The sequence below is a fragment of the Haliaeetus leucocephalus genome, unplaced genomic scaffold, assembly GCF_000737465.1.
Source record: "Haliaeetus leucocephalus isolate CR32 unplaced genomic scaffold, Haliaeetus_leucocephalus-4.0 Scaffold555, whole genome shotgun sequence".
NCBI lineage: Eukaryota > Metazoa > Chordata > Aves > Accipitriformes > Accipitridae > Haliaeetus > Haliaeetus leucocephalus.
The window spans coordinates 20,796,717-20,809,108 of NW_010972991.1; the positions used below are offsets into that span (position 1 = coordinate 20,796,717).

General features: G+C 42.4%; 1 protein-coding gene across 2 annotated transcripts; it reads left to right on the forward strand.

Annotated features, from left to right (window-relative positions):
• Window positions 1-1,490: 1,490 nt before the first annotated feature.
• On the forward strand, window positions 1,491-8,986 carry RBM12B (RNA binding motif protein 12B). Of its 2 annotated transcripts, XM_010577111.1 has the most exons (3): window positions 1,491-1,603; window positions 4,706-4,751; window positions 5,474-8,193. In XM_010577111.1, the coding sequence occupies exon 3, from the start codon at window positions 5,502-5,504 to the stop codon at window positions 7,599-7,601; it is 2,100 nt and encodes a 699-aa protein (XP_010575413.1). In that variant the 5' UTR covers window positions 1,491-1,603; window positions 4,706-4,751; window positions 5,474-5,501; the 3' UTR covers window positions 7,602-8,193. The 2 variants fall into 2 exon arrangements, with proteins under 2 accessions (XP_010575413.1, XP_010575414.1); XM_010577112.1 differs by lacking the exon at window positions 4,706-4,751 and having other exon boundaries at window positions 5,474-8,986.
• Window positions 8,987-12,392: the final 3,406 nt, after the last annotated feature.

The window sequence follows — 12,392 nt, forward strand, 5'->3', positions numbered from 1 at the left end:
CGCCCTCATTGGTCCGCCGCCTCCCGTACGGCGAGCGCGAGGGGCCCGCCCCAGGAGGCAAAGCGTTTCGGGGCGGGGGGGGCGGCGAGCCCCGGGAGGAGTTAGGGCAGCGGCTGCGGAGGGCAGGGAGGTCGGGGAAGCCGAGCGGGGCGGCAGGGCCGGAGCAGCCGAAGCCAGAGAAGCGAAGTTAGGAGGGTTTTGTTTGGCTCGTTTTAGAAGATGGAGCTGGAGGAGGCCAGCGGGAAGAAACCATCGAGAGGCCCGGTTTGCTCTTGCCGGTGCCTCATCTCTAAAACCATTACACCATGTGTAATGTAAGATGTGTGTTTAAGTGGTAATGGGGCGAACGCACGCACAAAACGCCTAGAGGAGCAGATGTGCTGCCGAAGTTACTCCCTTTTATCTTTTCCCCCTGCCAGGACGCTCTTGTTCACATTCCCTCGAACGTTACCAGAACATTGCAGAGCACTTCATGTCCTGGATTTTAATTACTCCTCGCTGCCCCTTCCTTGTGTGCTAATTGCCTAACTATTATGATTCTCTGTGTTAGCATTGCTTGGAAGCCCACATGCTTATCGCACCAAATGCTTTACTCCTCGTCAGATTTCTTCTGCTGAGTTCAACAAGTTTACTAGGTGTATCTACCACGCATAATGCAGATTTTTGCCTATCAAAAATGGAGCCAACGTGTAGAGAACAAGCTTGGAAATACAGGGGAAGAGTATGTAAAAGACAGGGAAAGGCAGGTGGGGTAAACAGGAGGATAAAATAACTACCTCAGCTGCACAACCAAAGTAGTCTGCCTCTCCCCGTCCCTGCACACAGCCTTACACCTTTCCTGCTCCTCTTCCCCCCTCCGTCCCTGCCTGCCTTTCCTCCCAAACCCCACACTTGAGCCAGCCCCGAGTTCGGTTAGAAATCGTGCCTGCAGCCCCTGGAAGAGAAGCGGCGGGTGCACACCCCCTCCTTGGCGCCTGAGGCACCCACAGGCTCAGGCCAGTCAGCGCTGGGCCCCACCGGGCCGCCTTCCTCCCCGCCCGTCCTCCTCGGCTGGGCAGGCACTAGGACGAACGGCGATGAGAGACTGAAGACAACGCTTAGCACGCCGAAGCAAGGGCGATCTAAGTGACGCTGTCCCCCGTATAAAACCTTGGGTTTAGACGGAGGCCGCTAGGATCGGGGCGCATGCGCACTAGCTGCAGAGCGGCTCGCCTCTGCCAGCACCGATCCCGTTTGCGCGCCAAAGGGCCGCGCATGCGTATTGAAATGACGGGGGGGTTCGTCAGACTGCGCATGCGCATGTGAGGGAGCAAGGGTGACGAACGCGGCACTTGCCGCCCCGCCTCCCGGCGGCTCTCTGGGGCGCCGCGCGCTCAGAGCATGCGCACGTAAGGCTCGCCCGGCACCGCGGCGGGAGAGAGGGCCGGAAGGACTCGTGCGGGTTCAACCGTAGGGGCGAAGGGGAGGGGCTCGCGCAGGCGCAACTCAGCCTCTCCTGAGAGTGTTGTGGGGGGGAGCGACGGAGGGCGCCATCTTGGTGGTTGCTGTGCCGGGAACTGCGGGAGCGGGGCTCGGCGCGGAGCCTGTCCTAGTGGCGCGTCCGGTGGGTGGATGGCGTAAGGGAGAGCGCCCGGCTTCCCGGGGCGCTGCGTGTAGCCGAGGGCGCGGGGTTCGTGCCGTGAGCCGGCTCTCGGCAGCCCCAACCCTCGCGGAGCTGCTGCGCGGCAGTTCCCCGGGCCGCGGCCTCCTCATGCCGCCTGGCTGCCCATCACCCTTCCCCCCCGGTGCCTCCCTTCGGCCCTGTCCCGGTGCCGTGGGGAGGCCGGGCCTCTCCGCGGGGTCGGATCACAGGCGGCTTCTGGCGGGACGGAGCGCGTGTGGCGCGGGGCGGCCTCCCCCTCGCCCCGTTCCCCTCGCTCCCTGTTCCCGTCCCGCCGCCCGCGGCCCTGGGCTTCGGCTGCGCCGTCTGTGGTCGGAGCGGTGCGAGGGCCGGTGCGGGCCGGCCCTCGAGCGGCGCGGCTGGCGGCGGGGCGTCCGGCTGGCTCTCTGCAGCCCGGAGCGCTCGGAAGCGGCCCCGTGCTGAAGCCGGCCGTGCCGCTGGCCCGGCTGCAGGGCTCGCTCGCATTTTCCTTCAGCGATGTGAACACTGCCATGAGCAACAGTTTACTTCGATTGTTAAGGCTTATCTTGAAGAAGATTAGAATAAGAAGTCGTTCTCTGATTCACTAGTTATTCTCATATTGGTCCGGTTTTATAGTTGGGGTATTTCTGTGGGTGTTCTTTCTAGTTTGCATGCTCACTGCATGCAGACTGCATGATCTCTCAGCGTTGTGGTAAAAATGCTAGTCTAGTGCAGCTTAGTTTCCTACAATGTTTCCAAGTTGGTTTGGGGGTTTGGGTTTTTTTGTTTGTTTGTTTGTTTTGGTGAAGTTTCAATGGTATCTGGAATTTGCTGAGGCTCTGGAAATATAGGTATAGTACTATAGTTTTCTAGTTAACTCAGTCCAAATTAAAATTTCTTAAAACGGTGTGCATGCTTCTGTGCATTTAAATTGGTGGCATGAAGTTGTCTATCTATCCATTATCTAAATCCTTGCTCTCTGAAGTCCTTGTTCAGTTGAATTGCTCTTAGTTTTGTGTGGCACTTTCATCCCAAAAGTCACTCTTTTTGGTCATTCACTTTAAATGGTTGGATGGCTTGTGTATGCTTTCTGCGAGTGCTTGATTGTTTAATATACAGTCAGTAAAAGATTATTATTTGAACTTGCATTCCTGTTTGTGGACTTCTTAAATACCACATTATGATCTGGAATCACTGTGTCTAGTTTTCACCACTGAAGGTTGTATGTTGTATCCATGGTACATCGTGGAGAACTTGCCGTTTATCACCGAAGAAATACGGAGGAGATCTGTTCTGAATGCTGTTTAAAAATTGGGATAAGAATGCAGAGTTGTGAAATTCAGAAATACTACAGATTAAATACATCATGAAGTAGCAGGGCAGCGGATTTGATTTTTCAAGACACGAAGGTCCTATAAGAAAATTCTGCCCTTGAATTCTCCTTGCTTTTTGGCATTGCCGTCACATCTGTTGAGAAGATACATTATAAAGTGTACTGTGTCTGGCTGGGATGGAGTTAACATTCTTCATAGCAGCCCTTATGGTTCTGTGTTTTGGATTTGTGGCTAAAAGAGTCTTGACAACACATCAGTGTTTTGGCTATGGCTGAACAGCACTTGCACAGTGTCAAGGCTTTCTCTTTTTTCCCCTGCTCTGTTATCCTAGCGAGTATGCTGGGAGTAGGCAAGAAGCTGGGAGGGGACACAGCCGGGACAGCTGACCCAAACTGACCAAAGGGATATTCCATACCATGTAACATCATACTCAGCAACAAAAACTGAGGTAGAGGAAGAAGAAGGGTTTTGGTTTATCTTTTTTTTGGGGGGGTGGGGCTGGACTTTTTATTGGCTTCCATGGTGCTTATTATTCGGAGGCAGGCTGGACATCAGTCAGCCTGTGGGAGGTGGTGAGTGATTTCCTTTGCTTCACTTTTCTTCTCTTCACTGATTAAACTGTCTTTATCTTGACCCACAAGTTTTCTTGACTTTGTTCCTATTTTCTTCCCCATCCTGCTGGTGGGGATGAGGAGTGAACGATCAGCTGTGAGGGTGCTTGGCTGCTGGTTGGGGTCAACCCACCACAATACAGAGAGCAGATGATCTTTAGTGAAGTTACTAAATAGGCAGTTGTTTTCAGTTTGTTGTGTTTACAAAGTGCTGATGTAGAAGTGATGTAGAATCCTTTAGTTACAGAATTTGGGCTTTGCTCTTGTTTTGCTAAACTAAGGTGGAGTGATAGTTACTGTTATCAATAGATAACTTGGCATCAGGATCCTAATGCTTTATGTTTGTTACTGAGCAAAGGGTTTGTACAAGGAATCTTCTCAAACACTTGTCATTGGCATGTTGGGCTTTTTTTAAAGGCATGTAGTCATTTGCTACAGAAGCTTGTGTTTGTTCTGAGAGTACTGTCCTATGTATTGTGTGATGTTAGATAATGTTGAAAATCAGGATATGTTTAAGTCAGTGTATTAAAGTGATTCTTGTTCTTATGTTTGAAAGGCAGTAAACATAGGGAAAATACTGAAGTTTGCTTTCTAAATTGAAGTACTCCCCGAAGTTTCTCCTTGTTGGGTATTTTTGCTCTTTGATTTGATAGTCTTCACTGTGTACATTAAGTGCAGTGTTGAACTGGTGAGTAGCATAGTCTTGTTGTGAACTTTGAAAGCAGGTGGATTTCAGAAGAATGGACACGTCCTGTAATCTTGAGATGGACTTGCGCATCTTTCAAGGACTCAAAAGAATTGAATTGAGAGCTTTTCCCTCGATACTCTGTCAGTCTGTTTCATTTCAACAGTTCAGTGTGGCAGAATTGATGACCAAGTAATCTCATCGTGTTTTCATCATTTCCAGAAGTCAACTTAAATTTTGAATTTCTTTTGCTTCTAAAATGGAAACACAAAGATGCAGTGCATAGCATCTTGGAACATGGAAGGAGTTCTTCATAGTATCCCAAACTGTGGGTTCATTACATGCTTGGCTTTAATATTAGCCACTGCTATGGATGAGCTGCGGCAGTGTAGCACAGTATGTAAAGCGAAGTATGGATATCAGCCATTAATTATGTTTCGTTTTCTTTCCACAGTTAAGTTGATTTTACAGAATTTATCAGGTCTTCAAAGCAGAAACAGGTAAGCTGCCAAAAGCTTAACACTTCTCACTGAGTATTGTGACAAGATCATACACAGCATTTTTTTCTCACAGACTTGTGGCTGGGAACTAGGATATGCTCTCCTGAGTGCATGTGGCTGCTGCAGTTAATACTCTGACTACATGAAAGAGACAACATTTTTGAACGCTGAGAAAACATACGTTATTGAACAGAACTGATCACTGGGTAGAGCAACTTGTCAAAGCAGTAAAGTCATCACTGTTGGTGAATTAGTTCATTTTCCAGTGACATAGTTATCCTTTTTCCTTTCTCCTTTATCATCTAGTATTTTCTGTGTTACGATCACAAGTGTCCTGTTCAAAAGTAAACGGGATTTTTTTTTGTTCCTTAGGACTGGGCAGAGATCTCTGGCATACAGTAACTATGCCGTGAAAGACTTTAGGTGTTCTTTAGGTATCGTGGATGGTGAGGAGTGACTTAGGTGGATTTTGTTGCCCTTAGGATAGGGAATATTGATAGACTTGTGCATGTGTGCTGGTGGAGTAGCTAATTGTTCTGACTAATCAACTTTCAGTGAATCTTGTTTTAATCTTGTTCTTGTGAACTTGTGGGTTTTTTGATACCTTCTCTCTTGATTGAGATAAGGACATTCATTAAAAAGGCTCTAGCTTCTTAAGTGTTAAGATACTGTAATAGCTGAGTACTAAAGACGTGCTATCATGTGTACCTTTTTGTCTGCAGGTGATTTTTGCTGTGGGTTGAGCTCAGCATGGCTGTAGTCATCCGTTTACAGGGGCTTCCTGTTGTTGCGGGTCCTGCAGATATTCGTCGTTTCTTCTTGGGATTGAATATTCCTGATGGAGGTGTGCATATTATTGGAGGAGAGATTGGGGAGGCTTTTATTATATTTGCAACAGACGAAGATGCACGGCGTGCCATGAGCTGTTCAGGAGGGTTTATCAAGGACTCGCGCATAGAGCTTTTTCTCAGCAGCAAGGCAGAAATGCAGAATACCATAGAAATGAGCCGGAAACGATTTGACCGTGGGGGACGAGAAACTATGTCAGGCTCTAGAAGAACAGGTACTAATGGCTCTGGCGCATCGGGTGTTGGAGACATTCCACATTTAGTCACGGCTTTTCCAAAAGGAATAAATAAACCTGGTTATGGTCCACCAAATCATCCGGAGGCTGGTTTCCATACCAACGGCACAAGACATGGTGATATAGGTATACCTAAATCAAGCTATCAGTCAAGAAAGGATTCTCATCTGTTTAACCCAGATGATCTTTACTTATTTCTACGTGGTATACCCTACTCTGCAACAGAAGATGAAGTACGTGCTTTCCTTTCTGGGATACACGTGGATGGAGTGATTCTGATAAAGCATCGCAATGGTTTAAACAATGGTGATTGCTTGGTAAAATTTGCTACTCCTGGTGATGCCTTAGAAGCACTTAAACGTCATAGACAATACATGGGTCAGAGGTTTATAGAAATTAGCCCAACTACAGAGGAACGGTGGATTGAATATGGTGGGAGGGTAGACATTCCAAATGAAATCGATCACTTTTTGTGTGAAGACCATTCTCCAAGAAGTTCAGGCTACATGCATTCAAGGAAGCATTCTCATTCAAGATCACCAAGGAGACAAAGAACACGTTCTCGTTCATCTCCCAACCAGGAATATTACATACATTTAAGAAATCTATCTACTAATCTGGAGAAGAGAGATTTGAGAGCTTTTTTTCCTGATCTGGATATATGCAGCAAACAAATCAAGCTTCTAACAGATAAGCATCAGAGGAGGACTAGAGATGCCTTTGTGATGTTAAGGAGTGAGCGAGATTATCAGGCTGCTTTGGAATGTCATAGAAAGGTTCTTCTCAATCGTCCTGTTTACATTTTTCCAATTTCAAGAAAGTCAATGTTGAAAATAATTGATTCTTGTGAGAGGAAAAGATCACAAGACAGAGATCATCCTGGACAGGCCATACCAGAAAAAAGTTATCGGGAAGGTCATTCCGGCCCTAAGACGTGTGTTTATGTAAGGAATTTCCCATTTGATGTGTCAAAAATCGAAGTGCAAAAGTTCTTTGCGAGATTTGATATAGATGAGGATGATATTTACTTGCTCTATGATGACAAAGGACTTGGGCTGGGAGAAGCATTAGTGAAGTTTAAATCTGAAGAGCAAGCCATGAAAGCAGAAAATTTAAATCGTCGAAGATTCTTGGGAACGGAGGTATTAATAAGACTTATATCTGAAGAGCAGATGCAGAAGTTTGGTGTAACTGTACCATTGTCTGCACCAAATGAAATGCAGGGTCATTCACATCCATATGACAGAGGTGAGCTTTCCCGTCCAGTTGGTTCACCATCTGGGCCACCACAGGGGCCACCCATGCATTCATTTGGTCCCCCTGGGAACTTTAGGCATCCTTCTGAATTTAGGCACCCCCCTGAGGACTTCATGTGCCCTCCTAAGGATTTTAGAGGTCCACCACCCCTGATGGATTTTGGTGGTGACAATGAACCTTTTGGCAGAATGGAGTTTGGGAATAATAAAATGGGAAGTTTTCCTGAAGGAAGATTTATGCCAGATCCAAATTTCAGTGGTGGTTCTGAACGTGTTGTTCCTATTCGATTAAAAAATTTACCTTTTAAAGCTACTCCTAATGAGATTCTGGATTTTTTCTATGGCTACAGAGTGATACCAGAGTCAGTTTCTGTACAGTACAACGAACAAGGATTACCTTCAGGTGATGCCATCGTTGCTATGACAAACTATGAGGAAGCTATGGCTGCTATTAATGAACTGAATGATAGGCCAATTGGTCCACGGAAAGTTAAGTTGAGCTTGCTGTGAAGGAGGAAAAGATGCTCTAGAATAAAACATTCTAGATTTGACAGTATTGACAGTTATTTTCACTTTTTTAATTACTGGAAGATGCAGAAGAAACGGTTTCCATCAACGGTTGTAAATAATACCTAGTTCAGTTGTTTAGCTCTTGGTTGAAATATCTGTATGGTTAAGATACGAGAACTGTATTGTGCCTACTTCTTGTGGCAGAGAAGAGCCCAGAAATTCTGGAGGACATTGAATGTCTTGCATCGAGGTATAAAGGCATGGAGTTGTAATGCTTTGGGTTTTTTTTTTAGTTTGCTTTAATTCCATGTCCTATGACTTTGCATCAAATAAAATGTAAGTGCTGGTTGACTGACCACCTAAACGGTTCAAATAGAACTTCAGTGCTACCTGCATTAGTAAATAACACTTCTTACTGAGGTTAGCTTAATAAAATTAGAAAATGACTGATTTTTTTTTTTTTTTTTTGTGTAAACTGTTCAGGTTTTGTTCAGTTTCATGTGTTTGCAGGTATTCCTATTAAAAGAAGAAAAAAGAGCTTCCTGTTCACATTAGCTGGCTTTGCAACTTTTTTAAAATAAAAAATAAATTGTCATCAAATGTGTGTCTTATATTTAAAACTTGAATAGTTAATGATCTCAACTATTATGCTCAGCATACATGGGTCTTCAGAATGATGCTGGCTGCTTCCTCTGGAAAGAGTGAACTATTACAGTTCGTCAACACAGCAATGAATAGGTAGTGTACAAAGACTGCAAAATCTGTATTAATCAGTTAGATAGGCTTTCTTGTTCTCCTTGCTTACTGTAGTACCTTGAGGCAGAAAATGAATGCTGGAATTAGATCAAGAATTCTGACTTCAGCCTGAGCTTTCGGAGTGGTCTTTGTTTTATCTCCATATGCTCGTAATATGAATATTAAGTTGCTAATGATGTCTGGATGTATTCCAGGGTCAATCTCTGATTAGTTTTAACTAACATCTGTCACTGGCAACCAAGCTGACAACCAGCTATGTTGTCTTCTTATGTAAGAAAATAAATGCTTCTGTCAGTATTTAGAATGCTTTGATTGGTTTGGTACCAGCATATTTAAATTTTAGGAAGAAATAAAAACTAGCCTGTTTGAGGAAGAACTGCAGCTTCAAAATTCAGGCTCAGCAGGAAACAGGTTGTGTGGGTAAGGACTTTGTTGACATTGCAACTGTACAAGATGGTACTGGAATACTGAAGAATTGTAGGAAGTTTTAGTCCCCTCTCAAACTAAAACAACAAAGTTGCAACTTGGCTGTAGAAACTTGTAACCTTTGCTTTGGCAATACCAAAAAATCATGGATTCATAGAAGGGACCTGGAGGTCTCTACTTAAACCCCCTTCTCAAAGTAGCATCAACGAGAACAGGTTATTCAAGGCCTTGTTCATTGGATTTTTAATAGCTCTAAGGATAGAGAGTCCACAGCCTCTCTGGGCAGCCTGTTCCCAGTGACTGGTCACCCTCACTGGTGGTCAAACCTTAATTACTTTGTTTACGTAGTCATCATCATTACTAAACTTCCATGTAAACTCTTAAGTAGAAGCGAACAAAATCAAGGGAAACTTTTTTTATTCTATAATTTTTAAAAGGCTAGTGTAGCTTTATTTCTTCTGCATATTATTTGTCCTCTGTTTTAAGTGCTAGGAAAAAAGCCTTTTGAATAAGAATGATAATGCCAAGTTTGTATGTATAGATTCCTCAGAGCAAAGAAACTTCAATGTGGACAAATTTTCAAATTCTGAACACTTAGATACCTTTTTTTTTGCTCTCTGGTAAGAATTAGCTTCAGAAGCGTACTGTTGAATCCTCTGCTGAATTTAAATGGAATTACACCCAACAAATTAGTGCTTTTATTTCACAGCTGCTATAAAAGTGATCAAGGAGGCAGACGACTTTGCAGGGAAAATAAAGATGTGTTATGAGAATCTTCAAAATAAACTTGTCTGACCTAATCATGCTTTTGAAAACTTCATCGTGATTATTTTTGTAAGCTAACATCATCTTTACTACTAATTTTTGCCTCTGTGTTATCAGCTGTGTTGTAAATGTGAATGCAACTAACTTCTCCAGTTAATCAGCTTTAGATGATTTGTTGGTTTTACAGTTCTAGCTACTACACAACAGGAGATTTCAAACACTGAAAATAAATTGGTAAACTTTTTACTATGCTTCTAGAGTAGTGTTGTACAAACACATGAATTGTAATGAAAAAAAGGATTTGGAAGCTGGAAAGGGGAGTTTAGTAGATTTTTTTGCTGGCTAAGTGTGATACTGTCTTTTAGAAAAAGCATTATCCGTTCTCAAGAAAGTTAGAGTAATTCCTGATAAGAGACCATTAGTTTTTGGGATGGTACATTTTGCCCCTTACTGAATAAATAAATAGTAAAGAGTTATAAAGCTTATAATGGCAGAGGTCATAATTAAGGCGTTTCAAAATGTTTTTTGTTTGCCCTGTAGCTAATTTGTCTAATTTAAAGCCAGATTAGAGTTTATGACTGCTCTAGGTTAATCTGAAATATCTGATTGATAGGCCAAAAAAGTGGTTTTTTTTTTAAAGTCTATAAAGACAAAAGCTGTACTTTAAAGTATGCACAGATGATCTGAAGCACAGGGAAATTGGGAAGGGATGCCAGTACATCAGTTAAATAAGAAGAAGGTTAATAGGACAGTTGATTCACAGTTGATAGCTGTTACCTTGTTAGTACATTCTGGTTGGTGTTTTGCTTTTTCCTCCCAGCTGGGATGTAGATGTGTACATACAGGTATTATATTCTGAGTCTGCCTGAATAGGTGGTACAGGTGCATGGTGTGATGACAGCATTTACTAATAGGGTTTTATAACTTGAGATGTTTAACGGTTTGGAGGTACTGTACTTTCCGTATAAAGGACAAATCAGAGACAGTCTGTAATTACATGGCTTGAATTATTGCTCTTCCTTTTTAAGCACCATCCATATAGTAAAAGAATAACAAATGACATGCTGCAGTTTGAGGTGCTGATATAAAATACAGCTAATTTCCTTAATTATGCTTACTCTGAAGTTGCTTGTGCTACCATTGTCCAAAAATTATGATTTAAAGGAGAATAGTCTCTGTTATCAAAAACTAGTAATAGTGATCACATACAGAAGCAGCTTGAGGCATTTAGGAACGCTGTGATGTACGACAATCTGATGAGTACAAGAAGATAATCCTTAGTCCCAAAAGGATGGGCCAGCATGTTCAATGGAGTGGCAAAATACTCTTATAGCAAGAATGGATACAAGCCCGCATCATCTAGGCATCAGTAGTCAAAAATTCATATGAGCAAATGGAGTACTGTCAGTCTTGCAGTAAGCACTTAATGCCATGCGAAAAATCTTTGCAAAAGTATCTTTAGGTAGTATTTAATTCCATAATTACACTCTAAATTCTTCTGGCTTTAAAATACTTTTAAGCAGTGACTTTCATGTATAGTTTTGAGGTCACGCAATTTCTGTCCAACATGCAAACTTAAGACATCATATATGCAGGACAAAGTTGCCCAACACCATATTTCTCCCTTCTTATAATTTTTTCTGTAATTCCTAAAGTTGACTTTTTTGTGCGGTAGGGGAGGAGAAGGAATTTGAAGCTGCTGAGGAAAAAAAAAATTCTCTTTCTGTACCCTAGCTACTGATCTCCTAGTGGGAATTAATCTAAACATTGCTTCCTTTTTTTATTCAGAATTCCTTTTTCAAGACATAGTACAGAAATAATCGCTATTGCATATATGTGCATTATATGAAAACCTGCTGTAGTCGTGAAGTTAACCATCTGTTTTGGAGATGGACTACATGACTTCGCTGAATATGAAATGGTAAAGTGATCATCATTAATTCTGATGTTGTGATACAGATATTTATTGAAGTGCCCTATTCACTGAAATAGATGGGAATTAGTTACTTTTTAAGTTTTAGTCATTAGTATTCTACCCCTTGTCAACAGTAGTTCAATGTCAATAGTGTGTTAATTGTGTAAAACTATTTTTCTGGGTTTAAAACGGAACCCTATATTGTCACATTTTCACTTATATTTTCATCACATTAATTTTTGCAAAACCTGTTTTTTTCACCTGTCAAAACAAGTATGCATTGCATACTTTGCATTAGTGGACAAAGGCAGCATCAATATTAAAAATTCACTTTCTGGTTTATTTCCATAACTGAAAGAATATTTGGTTATAACAGGTTTAGATTTATACATGTGTTCTTTCTTTAGCAGATACTAAAGCTGGAGATAAAAAATATGGTAGCAGCTTTCTGGCAGACAAGTGTATGCTATTAAAAAATGAACATGCATAACCACCATCTCCAAAGAGGATAGGAAATTACACTCAAAAAGTGCAATTTCTTGTATGTTTGATGGAATTGGTAACTGAATCAACTGGTTTAGACACATGAAACTTGTGGCATGTCAACTAATATAATAAATGTCAACTATATAAAATATCAACTAGTTTTATTATGAAGGCACTTTTATTTAAAAGCAAAGCAGCATTAAAAGTAAGATACTGGGCTAGGTCCTTATTTGACAACGTTCATTCTGTATGTGTAAAGGAATCAAAAGTCATAGTCAAGCGTGAGGAAAACGAGGATGAAAAAACAATACACCTCACCCTGCCTTCTGCCATCCAAGGTGGGTAACAAAATGAAATTTAACAGGATTGTTGCTGTCATCAGCTTCTTGAGTACAACAGTTACTTTAGGATGTATAAAACCAATTATGATGGGTATAACTAGA

Excerpts from the sequence above, each read along its gene's own strand:
- RBM12B (XM_010577112.1), top strand. The coding sequence starts at position 5,502 with ATGGCTGTAGTCATCCGTTTACAGGGGCTTCCTGTTGTTGCGGGTCCT.